Source organism: Hemicordylus capensis, chromosome 2 (assembly GCF_027244095.1).
Source record: "Hemicordylus capensis ecotype Gifberg chromosome 2, rHemCap1.1.pri, whole genome shotgun sequence".
NCBI lineage: Eukaryota > Metazoa > Chordata > Lepidosauria > Squamata > Cordylidae > Hemicordylus > Hemicordylus capensis.
This window is the reverse complement of record NC_069658.1, coordinates 214011090-214023108: the sequence shown is the minus strand read 5'-3', so window position 1 is coordinate 214023108 and position 12019 is coordinate 214011090. Positions and strand designations below refer to the sequence as shown.

The window sequence follows — 12019 nt, the reverse complement described above, 5'->3', positions numbered from 1 at the left end:
AACAGCGCCCCTCCCCCCAAGTTGCTTCCTAGCTGTAGACCTACTACAAAAAATAGACTGACCATCTCCTGGGCTGCAGGCGAGCCTTCATGGTTCTCTGGGAGTTCTTTAAAAAAAAAAAAAAATTGGCCAGGAGGGACATGACATTAATAGCTCCCACCAGAATCAAGGGAGCGATTAAGTATGTTATGGCAAAAGGCAAGAGTCCATAAGCTTTTGACCACACGATTTCATTTCTGTAAAAAAAAAAAAGTGTGTGTGTGTTGTATCAAACAATTTTCTTGCCAACAGAAATGAAAATACAGCACATAATTAGGGACTCTGTATTGCAGGTCAAGGAGGGAGGGCAGGGGGTGAAAGAGGCTCACAACAGCCCTGCAAGGTAGAACAGTGTTCTCATTTATTTATTGTTCAATTTATATACTGCTTTTCATTAAAATAATCTCAAGGCAGTTTGCAATATAATTTAAACAATGCATAATTAAAATACAAAAGTACAGATGATCTCCAAGCAGTTTACTGTTAAAACAATACATAATTAAAATACAAAAGTACAGATAATATAAATATTTAAAAAATCTCTATTTAATAACCCACTAAAAACAATAATACATAAAACACAAAGCAGCAGCAGCAGTAAAAACAATACTTTCATTTAAAAGCCTGGGTGAAGAGCCACGTCTTTACATTTTCCCTAAAAACTGTCAAGGAGACAGAGGAGCAGGTGCCAGCTGGGAGAGCATTCCAAAGCCTGGGAATTTAATTAATTTTCCAGGCCACACAGATTTATTTTATATAAGTATCTTGCTGTTCAACCAGAAAGATGAGATTTCCTTAAATGCCACTAAGTTCTGTCTGATTGCTAGTAAAGTTAAACTAACTCTGCACAGTATTGGTAGATGCTGTTAGGTATAGTTTTTATGCCAATTATGCATATTGTTTTAAAGTTTTATGTTCACATGTAAGAGATTTGAGATGCCCCAAACTCCCCTGCTATTAGGGAGAGATAGAGATCTCAAAACCCACACAATAAAGAGAACTATGGGTTCTTTTCAATGGTCTTGGCCGTCAAGACTCTCAAGATCCAAGAAAACACAAGGAAAATGAAGGGGTAAAAGTTAATCAAAAGGCTTTTCAAATGAATCTCAGCATACAGAAAACAATTCTCCCTTCTCTAAAGCGATCAGGCTAGTAGTGTGCACGGATCGGTTCGGAGGCCATTCTACTGGCCTCCGAACCGGTCCGGACAAGGGGTGGTTTTGGTTCGGGAGGGTTAGGGTGGGGGGTTCCATTAAGGGCGGGGGGGGCTTTACTCACCCCTCCCGTGCTTTGCTGCTTTGGCGCCATAATTAGTTTAAAAAATGCGCCGCAGAATCGCTCGCCGCCCGCCCGCCGCTCCGGGGCTCCTTCTTGTCTTCAAAATCGGGCGGCAGGATACTTCCCTGCCGCCCCCGAAGCCCCCTCAAGCCATTTTAGCTCTTTAAATCTCGCCCCGGACCGAGTGCTATAGCGCTCGGGCGGGCGGCGGGGAGATGTCCGTCCGTCCGCCCGCCCCCTTCCCTGCCTTCTGCGAAGTGCAGGGAGCCTTCTGCGCGCGCGTGCGCAGAAGGCTCCCTGCTTCTGCGCACGCGTGCGCAGAAGGCTCCCTGCACTTCGCAGAAGGCAGGGAAGGGGGCGGGCGGACGGACGGACATCTCCCCGCCGCCCGCCCAAGCGCTATAGCACTTTAGGTCCGGGGCGAGATTTAAAGAGCTAAAATGGCTTGAGGGGGCTTCGGGGGCGGCAGGGAAGTATCCTGCCGCCCGATTTTGAAGACAAGAAGGAGCCCCGGAGCGGCGGGCGGCGAGCAATTCTGCGGCGCATTTTTTAAACTAATTATGGCGCCAAAGCAGCAAAGCGCGGGAGGGGTGAGTAAAGCCCGCCCCCGCCCTTAATGGAACCCCCCACCCCAGTGCCGAACCGCAGGTCCGCGGTCCGGTGCACACCCCTAGATCAGGCAATTAAACTAACAGCTTTAAAAGATTGTCAAAACCTATGGTCATGGTTTCTTTTGTATCTTACCAAAGCCTTGTGTTTCCTCTTTTCTCCTCTCTCCCCCTCTCCTGTGGAATGAGCGTGTCTGTGATATGTGAGAGTGGGTCCCTTCGAACCCCTTTAGTTCCAATATGGGGTTTTTGTACTTTTCTACAAATTACCCACACATCAATTTTCCCGTATTTCCTTGATGATAATTGGCCAAAAGGGGTCTTGACCAATTAACCTACTTCCCAATTTGCTGTTACCCTTGACATTTAATATCATTGGCCAGAAATATGACAGATGCAAGTGAAAAATGAAAAGGGTACAAATATGGGCGGCGAGCCTTCAAGCGGAACGACTTGCGGTTGGCATCATATCTGTTTTTAGACCCTGTTTTCATCAAAAATGAGGAAGTTTTGCCTGGGTTAACAGGCTGAATTTTCAAGACTGAACAAACGAGAAGGTGGGGGCTATTTCAAAGAGTAAAGCGGAAAATTACTCACTGGCAAAATGAGGTGTTTGTGTACTCAACCGGAAAAGGGACATCTAATTTGGACATAGTGTGGAAGAATGGGAACGCACCTATATGACCAGTTTTTGACCATGAGCTCATGTCAAAGCCTGATCTTATGTCAAACACATGGACTCATCACTCATGTCAAGCACCTATCTAACATAATATGGCTAGCTTACCTAAGCACTTATCCTATATAATAAAACCCTAGGGTACCTGCATCCGTGTCTCTGCCGGGTGTTCTGCGCATGCGTGGGTACCTGCGTCCGTGTCTCTGCCGGGTGTTCTGCACATGCATGGGTACCTGCGTCCGTGTCTCTGCCGGGTGTTCTGCGCATGTGTGGCGCGCGCTTCTTGGCTGGGCTGCAGGGGGCGAACGGGCCAGGCTGTGGGCGGCCATGTTGGCTGTGGAGACGAGGCGGCGGGCCTGGCCGGGCAAGGCCAGGAGGTGGCGGGGGAAGCCGGGCGAGGCGGCGGCGGATCACAAGTGGATCACGCATTGTGTGAAAAAGTACTTCCGTTTGTTGGTCCTAAATTTCCTGGCAATCAATTTCATGGAGTGACCCCTTTTTCTAGTGTTGTGTGAGAGGGAAAAGAATTTCTCTCTCTCCATTTTCTCCTCACCATGCATGATTTTATAGACCTCTATCATGTCTCCCCGCAGTCCTTTTTTTTACTAAACTAAAAAGCCCCAGGAAGGTGCTCCAGGCCCCTGATCATCTTGGTTGCCCTCTTCTGTACCTTTTCCACTTCTGCTATGTCCTTTTTAAGATGTGGTGACCAGAATTGTACGCAGTACTCCAGATGTGGCCGCACCATCGTTTTGTATAAGGGCATTATAATATTAGCCATTTTATTTCCAATCCCCTTCCTAATGATCCCTAGCATGGAATTGGCCTTTTTCACAGCTGCCGCACATTGAGTAGACACTTTCAACGAGCTGTCCACCATGACCCCAGATCCCTCTCCTGGTCAGTCAAGTAACTTGCCTAGGGAGCAAGAGGTTGCTGGTTCAAATCCGCACTGGTATGTTTCCCAGACTACGAGAAACATCTCTATCGGGCAGCAACTATATAGGGAGATGCTGAAAGGCATCATCTCATACTGCGTGGGAGGAGGCAATGGTAAACCCCTCCTGTATTCTACCAAAGACAACCACAGGGCTCTGTGGGCACCAGGAGTCAACACAACTTTACCTTTAGACTGGTGGCTATAGGCCACCTTCAGCTCCAGCTCAGTCTCAATACGAGTTGCAGGGGAGTAACAGCAGGAGAAGGGGCATACCCTCAGCTCTTGCCTGTGGGCTTCTCGGGGGCATCTGGTAGGTCATTGTTTGAAACAGGATGCTGGCAGTGTTCCTTCTAAGGCGTGCACACGTGAGCACGTTCACACGTTTTTGGATGTCCACTCATTAATTTTAGAACCCACTCAGGTTGAATCAGGAAGGTCCCACACTGAATGCATGTGTGCACACACTGCCTTGATACTGCCACCCATAACAAAACTCATTCTGCACAGAGACGGAAAAAAAATTAGAGAGAACACTGGATGCTGGATAGGCCTTGGGCCTGATCCAGCAGGGCTGTTCTTATATTCTTAAATTTTTGCATGAAAATGCTCTTCCCAGAGTGGCCTCATCCCTTCAGGGGAATATTATACAGTGCTCACACATGTAGTCTCCCATTAAAATGCAAACCAGGGCAGATCCTGCTTAGCAAAGGGGAGATTTCATGCTTCCTATCACAAAACCATACTGTGGGGTTCTGATAAAGTCTAGTACAGCAGCCCTCCAGTGCACTCAAGAACATTACCTGAGAGGCTTATGTACAACAACCCTACAGTGTGGGCCATTGCGATTGTATCCGAATGAGGAGGAAGCAAGGAAGACCATAACCGTTATTCCCATATTTACGGAAGAAGCATTAGATGCACCACAACGCTGCAGTGTAGTCCAGGTAGATTGTTGGCAGGTGGTGGGGGCGGATAAGAGTTGCTGAATAATCATGTAAAAACCGTGCAATGAAGACCAGCATAATCCATTATTCCCACGTAGTCCTTCTTGTACCCCATGGAAGCTGAGAAAATGAGTCTAGGCTTTCTACGTCTACGGACCTAAGCGGGGTCCAAAATTAACTATCGAAATGTAAAAGCCTAGAATGCCAACAGGTCTGAAAGCCACCAAAGGCCGTTATCGCGCCCCTCTAGGAATATGGAACTCTTTGGTGAAAACCCTCTAAAAAGATTAAACCAGGCATCGTCACTTCCGTTTCAGACCGGAACGGAAGTATCAATAAGAACTATGAAGGGGGCAGCCATCTTTTAAGGAATGTCCGACATTCTCCCCTTCGAGGCCTCATTGGCTACCCATAAGCAAGATGGGGCAAGAGGGGGGAGGCAGAGCCCTTATCCAAGATGGAGGCTGGATGGCCCTCAGCGAAGATGGCAGCAGTGATGAGCTGTGCCCTCAGTCAAGATGGCGGCCGCGGAAAAGCGACGCGCGGCCCCCGCGGCGGGCGGCGAAGCGGGCCGGGCGGCTCCGTCGACGAACGGCGTCCCCGAGAACGAGGCGGAGTTCCTGCTGCAGGCGGGCGTGAACGACATGGTCCGCGAGGCCATTCTGAAGGTGCTCGAGGCCCGGCCTGAGCAGCCCGTCGACTTCCTCGCCGGCTACTTCGAAAAGCTGATGCAGGGCAGCCCTGAGGCGGCGGCGCCGACGGCCGCGGAGGACAACGGGGACCCCCAGCGGCAGCACCAGCTCCGGCTCGACCAGGCACTGTGGTACTTGCGCCTGGCCCATCAGTCCCACAGGTGAAGGGAAAGGAGGCCAGCTGGCTTCTCGGACACCGGGACCACATTCCCCAAGATGCACCGGGGCGGGCCGCTGTCTGCTCCTGGGTGCGCGCGGCCTTCTGGGAAATGTAGTCCGTCAGGGTTAGGTGGGGGTGAGCAGTGGAATCGGCTTATTGAGGAAACTGGCAGAGATTGTCTATTGGCTAACTGGAAAAGGTGGCTCCGGCTATTATTTAAGCTGGCTATTATTAAGCTTATTTAAACTTGTTTCTCAGTTAGCTCAGTTAAGCTAACTGAGAAGCAATTGTTAAAAATGAGCTCTAACTTCAATTGAATTTGGGGTGATTTATTTATTTTTATTTTATTTCTTTAACACACTTCTGTGCTGCCCAAAACTCACGTCTCTGGGTGGTTTACAACAAGCCAACAAAAAAATAAAACATTAGTTAAGATAAATCACAACAAAAAAACTTAAAACAGTAGTTAAAACAAAATAAATGACATCGTAAAAGTTAAAACATCACAATTTAATTTCAAAAAGAAACATTTTAAAACAATGTTAAAACTGTTTTTTAAAATTATTTAATTAAAGGCCTGGGTGAATAGGTGCGTCTTTAAAGACTTTTCAAAAGTTGTCAGAGATGGGGAGGCTCTGATTTCAGCAGGGAGCACGTTCCAAAGCTTCGGGGCAGCAGTGGAGAAGGCCCGTCCCCAAGTAGCCACCATGAAATGACACTTGCAGTCTGCAGTTCTTTTAAGTCCTAGAAATTATTCTTTGATTAATCAGACAGCAGATTAAAAACACACACACATTCTGAGTAGCTTAAAAAAAGGTTTTGAATCTACTCGCATAACCAATGAATCAACGCGATATCACAACCTTATTCTAAAGCTTAATGAGTGTGTTCTCTTCCAGTCGGATGGCCTTCAACAACAATGTCAGCTTGGCATACGAATCGCTGAGTATCGGAGGGCGGAGGAAGAAGCCTGGTGTCAATGGGAAGCTGTATAGTGAGGTGCTGAGGATGATGTGCCAAGACAGAGGTGCCTCGGAAGAGACCGTCCTGCCGTTCCTACGGAAGATCATGTGCCGAGACCATGAGGCAGTGCCCTTCGAGGTCTTCCGCTATGGGGCACTTACCTGCCTGGTCCTCCTAGAGTTCTTGACCAAGGCGGACGCCTTGTACGACACGCTGGATGATGGATCCGGTGCGGCAGACAAAAGGGTGTGCATGGCGGTCCTTAGCACCCTGGAGGAAGCGCTCCGTGCCAGTGATGTCTCCGTCCCCATCCGTTATTTGGAAGCCGGATCCAAGCTCGGGCCGGACTGCTTGGCGTTGGCCATGGACAAAGCATTGACCGAGAGGAAGGTCAGCATGGCCATGAAGAAAGACGAGTTCCTCAAGAGAGCTTCGGCCATCTTTGCGGCAAAGGTGAAATCCATTGGCTGAGTTTCCATAGGGATTTGTACTTGCTTTATCCGTGTCCCTGACTGGCAACTGGTTTTATCTGGATACAGAAGAAGAGGACACTTCCTTGTGTTTCCGCAATGAGGAGCCGGGAGAGGAGTACAGATGGAGCAACACAGGGTCCACATTCTCTGTTGTATTCTATAGGATTCCTCTGATGTAAATGATGTTGCACTACTGAAGCTGACTGGACTGAATCTTGTTATGAAGCTGACTAGACTGAGTCTTGTTAAGCAGATTTTATGACCAATTCTGGGTAGGTTTTGATGATCCTGAGCTATTTAAATCTGATAACTCTTACTGTGAATTCTCTCTCTTTTTTTTAAACAGCGGGCAAAGTACGCACACCCCTCTCACTTGTGCACTAAAATCTCCCTTTCGCTGGAAATCACTACTTGTAGTCCTTGTATTATTAAAGGGTGTGAAGAAGTCATTATTCTGTGCCTTAGCCCAGAGGTTTCCAGCCTTGGGTTGTTCAGGTTGGGGAGTTGCTGTCCATCAACGTCTGAGGATTCAAGACTGAGAAACAGTGTTCCCTCTAACAGGGATTCCCAGATGTTATGGACAACTCCCAGAATCCCCAAGCAAAAGCCATTGGTGCTGTGGATTTGGGGAGTTGTAGTCAACAATATATGGGAATGTTAGAGGGAACACTGCTAAGAACCCCTGGCTTGACCCATTTTCATCTGCATGGTGGCAGCTTCCACAGCAGCCCCAGCTATCCCTGATCCATTGTGGATTTTGGTGTTCCCACAAGCCAACATTCCCTGCTGCCTGGGCTTGCTCTGTGCTGGTGTCCTTTTTGTCATAAGGTCAACCTAATTCCTCAATCCTTGCCTGTACATGTAGTCATGTCTCCTTTCCAGACTCTTTCAGGAATCCTGGTATCTCAGGATGCATGCATATTTATTTTATTTTATTATTAAAAACTAGTGTTTTCAGGCCCGTTGTGATAACGGGCGCTAGTAGGGGAGAGTTTCCCCCCCCCGCCCCACTTCCTCTGGCCTCCCCCCCCCCGACGCCCTCCCAGCTGGCCGAGACTTCCTTACCCAAAGCAGCCCGCGACAGTCGGGCGATCAAAAATCCATTTTTTGCGAAGAAGAGAGGAGCTCCCGAACAGAGCTTCTCTCTGTGCTAAGCCAATGCCCAAACTGCTGCTATGGACGCAAAGGACGCAATAGGCGTCCTTTGTGTCCATAGCAGCAGTTTGGGCATTGGCTTAGCACAGAGAGGAGCTCTGTTTGGGAGCTCCTCTCTTCTTCGCAAAAAATGGATTTTTGATCGCCCGACTGTCGCGGGCTGCTTTGGGTAAGGAAGTCTCGGCCAGCTGGGAGGGCAGTTGGCGGCCATGGCGGCGGCCGCAAAGGCATTCTTCTGGGCCGTTTTGGCCCTTAATCATTTGCGGGGGGGAGCGGGGAAGGAGTATTTGGGCAGCTGGGAGGGCGGGAGAGTGGGCGGTGGCGGCGGCCGGGCAGACTCTGGGGGCGCCGCTGCTGGTCCGGTCCGCCCCCGCCTCACATTCCCGGCCGGTCTCCCCGGACGGGCAAGGGCCCCAAGGACTCGCACCCGCCTGGCTGCGGCGGCGGCGCCAGGCCTCGGCGGCGGCTCTGCCACCACCTCGGCCGGCTTACCCCGTCGCCTCCTCCCCCCGCCCGGCTTCGGCGGCGCGGCTCCACCGCCGCCTTGGCCGCGCTGCGTCCTCTGGCCGAGGCGGCGGCTTCGCCGCCGCCTCGGCCAGTCTCCTCCTTCCCCGCATTCCTGGCTTCTTCGGGGCGGCCGCTTCTGGCTGCCCAAGATGGCCACCGGGTGCCGGCCGTCATGTCTCCCTTGCCCTGTTCTGCGCATGCGCTCCGCGCAGGCGCAGAACAGGGCAGGGAGGCACGGACACACGCTTGTTGTCCGTCCACGGACGGACACCAAGCGTTTTATTAGAGAGGATGTTATACTGCCCTTCCAAAAGGCTCGGGGCGGTTTAGATTAAAACACCATTAAAATCACCATCACTGCAAAATCACATTGTAGTGTTGGTGGTGAAGCACCATAACTACTTTGGTGTCTGGATGTGGAGATATACAAGGTTTTGTAAGCAATCAGGGTGTTTTGGAACTCCATGTATCCCACATTCCAGCCCTTTTTATCCAGCTTAGATAAATTCATGGAAGACCAGTCTATCAGTGGCTACTAGTCTGAGGGCTACAGCCCGGCCTCGGAGGCAAGATGTAGGGATGTGCACAAAACCGGTTTGCCCGGTTCGAATTCGAACCAGGAGGGGGTGGTTTGGTTTTGGTTTTGCTCGAACCTCCCCCTGGTTCGGTTCGAATTTGAACCTGCAGCTCGAACCTGATGGCTGGTTCGGTTCGAATTCAAACCTTCGAACCACCCTGGTTTGAATTCGAACCGGTTCGCACATCCCTAGCAAGATGCCTCAATACCAGTTGCAGGGGAACAACAGCAGGAGAAAGGGCATGCCCTCAGCTCTTGCCTAGGGGCTTCCCAGAGGCATCTGGTGGGCCACTGTGAGAAACAGGATGCTGGATTAGATAGGCCTCCTTGGGCCTAATCCAGCAGGGTTGTTATGTTTAGAACATGTTGGAGTACAGTTTTGGTACTCCAGTGAATGTAGCTCAGTGGAATAGCAGCATTTTGCATACAGAAATCCCAGGTTCAGTTCCTGGCAGTATCTCCAGGTAGGGCTGAGACAGATTCCTGTCTGAAGCTCTGGAGAGCTACTACCAATCAGAGCAGACAATCCTGAGCTAGATGGACATGGGGCTGATTAAAAGGCAGCTTATACTGAAAGGCCATGGCTCAGTGGTAGAGCACGGGTTCAATCCCTGGCGACATCTCCACATGCACCTGGGAAAGGATCACTGTCTGAAACCCTAGAGGGCTGCGGTCCATCAGTGTAAACAATACTGAGCTGATTCAGTAGAGCACAAGGCACCTACTTAGAGAAAACTTATTGGAAATGAGTTCGAGTCACCACAGCAGTGGACAAGGAATCCACCTAACTGGCAGGTACATACTTGAGCTAAATGCAAACCTCTGGTGCCTTGTTTAAACAGGCTACATCATTTTATATACACATTTTAAAAGCTGGCTGGAATAACTGTGGATGAGTCATTGTGCAACATGGAACATAGGATGCTGCCTTCTACTGAGTCAGACCATCATTTCATCTAGCTCAGTATTGTCTTCACAGACTGGCAGCAGCTTCTCCAAGATTGGAGTCTCTCTCAACCCTATCTTGGAGATGCTGCCAGGGAGGGAACTTGGAACCTTGTGCATGCAAGCAGGCAGGTGCTCATTCCAGAGCGGCACCATCCCCCTAAGGGGAATATCTTAACAGTTCTCACACATATAGTATCTCATTCTAATGCAAACCAGGGTGGCCTCAGCAAAGGGGACAATTCACACTTGATGTCATAAGCCCGGCTTTCTTCGTGGATGACTTCTTCTGTGGTTTAGCCACTCAAAGTTCCTAGAAGGTGCATTTTACCTATTTGCTCAGTCAGTCCTTAACCTTGAGCTGAAATATTTAAGCAGTTTTGCTGCTGGGATCTGTAGTCCTTAATTCCTCTGTGTAAAGTGTATTATACACACTATATATGTACCCACACACTCTTGTTGCATTTATATGCCACTTTCCCTCCCTAGTAGAATTCAAGGAAGTTCTCCGGTGGTCTCCCGTGCAGGCACTGGCCATATGTAAACCTGCTTAGCTTCAGACTTTGAAACAGTGCCCCTGGGTTTGTCCATAACTAAACCCAAGTCTCTAACCATTAGACTAGGTTTTTAAAGGTGGAAAGGCATTGCAGGAGTGGGGAGAGAGACTGAGCATGTCCAAAACTGTTTGGGGGGAAAGCCTAGACATTCTTCCCCAAAACCGAAAACTACCCTTGAAGTAGAGAGCACATATGCTTATTGCATCCATGGAATGCTCAACTGAATGTTTGGAATTGAGGTGGTTCTCCTCCTGTCAATCAACAGGGTACAGCCAACAATACTGAAAGTGGCGGGGAAGGGGAAGAGAGAGAACCGGGAGCAGGGAATGAGCAAGGAAAACTATTGACAGTAGGTGATGTTGTTACAGAAAACACAGGCTATATAAAGAACATAAGAACAGCCCTGCTAGATCAGGCCCAAGGCCCATCTAGTCTAGCATCCTGTTTCACACAGTAGCCCACCACCTGCTAGAAGCATACAGGCAGGAGTTGAGGGCATGCCCTCCCTCCTGCTGTTACTCCCCTGCAACTGGTACACAGAAGCATCCTGCCTTTGAGGCTGGAGGTGGCCTATAGCCCTCTGACTAGTAGCCGTTGATAGACCTCTCCTCCATGAAGTTATCCAAGCCCCTCTTAAAGCCATCCAGGTTGTTGGCTGTCACCACATCTCGTGGCAGAGAATTCCACAAGTCGATTATGCATTGTGTGCAAAAATACTATTGTTTGTTGTTGCTATAATTTCCTGGCAATCTATTTCATGGGGTGACTCTTGAACCTAGTGTTATGTGAGAGGGAGAAGAATTTCTCTCCATCCATTTTCTCCACACAATGCATGATTTTATAAACCTCTATCATGTCTCCCCGCAATCATCTTTTTTCTAAACTAAAAAGGCCCAGGTATTGTAGTCTTGCCTCATAAGATATATAAATAAATAATAAATAAATAAGGAAGGTGCTCTAGGCCCCTGATCATCTTGGTTGCCCTCTTCTGCACCTTCCCTCTTCTGCAGCTTTTCCAGTTCTACAATGTCCTTTTTTAGATGTGGTGACCAGAATTGTACGCAGTGCTCCAACTGTGGTCGCACCATAGTTTTGTTTAAGGACATTATAATATTAGCAGTTTTATTTTCAATCCCCTTCCAATGATCCCTAGCATGGAATTGGCCTTTTTCACAGCTGCCGCACATTGAGTCAACACTTTCAACGAGCTGTCCACCATGACCCCAGATCCCTCTCCTGGTCAGTCATCGACAGCACAGATCCCATCAGCGTATACTTGAAGTTGGGGGTTTTCATCCCAATGTGCATCACTTTACACTTGCCAACATTGAAGTGTATTTGCCATTTTGTAGCCCACTCCCCCAGTTTGGAGAGATCCGTTTGGAGCTCCTCACAATCCGTTTTGGATTTCGCTACCTGGAAGCATTTGGAATCATTGCAAATTTGGCCACCTCGCTGCTTACCCCTAGTTCTAGATCATTTATGAATAAATTAAAAAGCAC

General features: G+C 49.0%; 1 protein-coding gene across 1 annotated transcript; it reads left to right on the top strand.

The window, feature by feature from the left end:
- The first annotated feature begins 4990 nt into the window (after positions 1–4990).
- On the top strand, positions 4991–7225 carry TPGS1 (tubulin polyglutamylase complex subunit 1). Its single transcript, XM_053303532.1, has 2 exons — positions 4991–5341; positions 6240–7225. The coding sequence occupies exons 1-2, from the start codon at positions 5007–5009 to the stop codon at positions 6772–6774; spliced, it is 870 nt and encodes a 289-aa protein (XP_053159507.1). The 5' UTR covers positions 4991–5006; the 3' UTR covers positions 6775–7225.
- Positions 7226–12019: the final 4794 nt, after the last annotated feature.

Bases quoted from the DNA above. Each gene is read 5' to 3' on its own strand.
- TPGS1 (XM_053303532.1), top strand. From the start codon at position 5,007: ATGGCGGCCGCGGAAAAGCGACGCGCGGCCCCCGCGGCGGGCGGCGAA. The intron at 5,342-6,239 runs GTGAAGGGAAAG...GTTCTCTTCCAG, and splicing joins CTGGCCCATCAGTCCCACAG to TCGGATGGCCTTCAACAACA.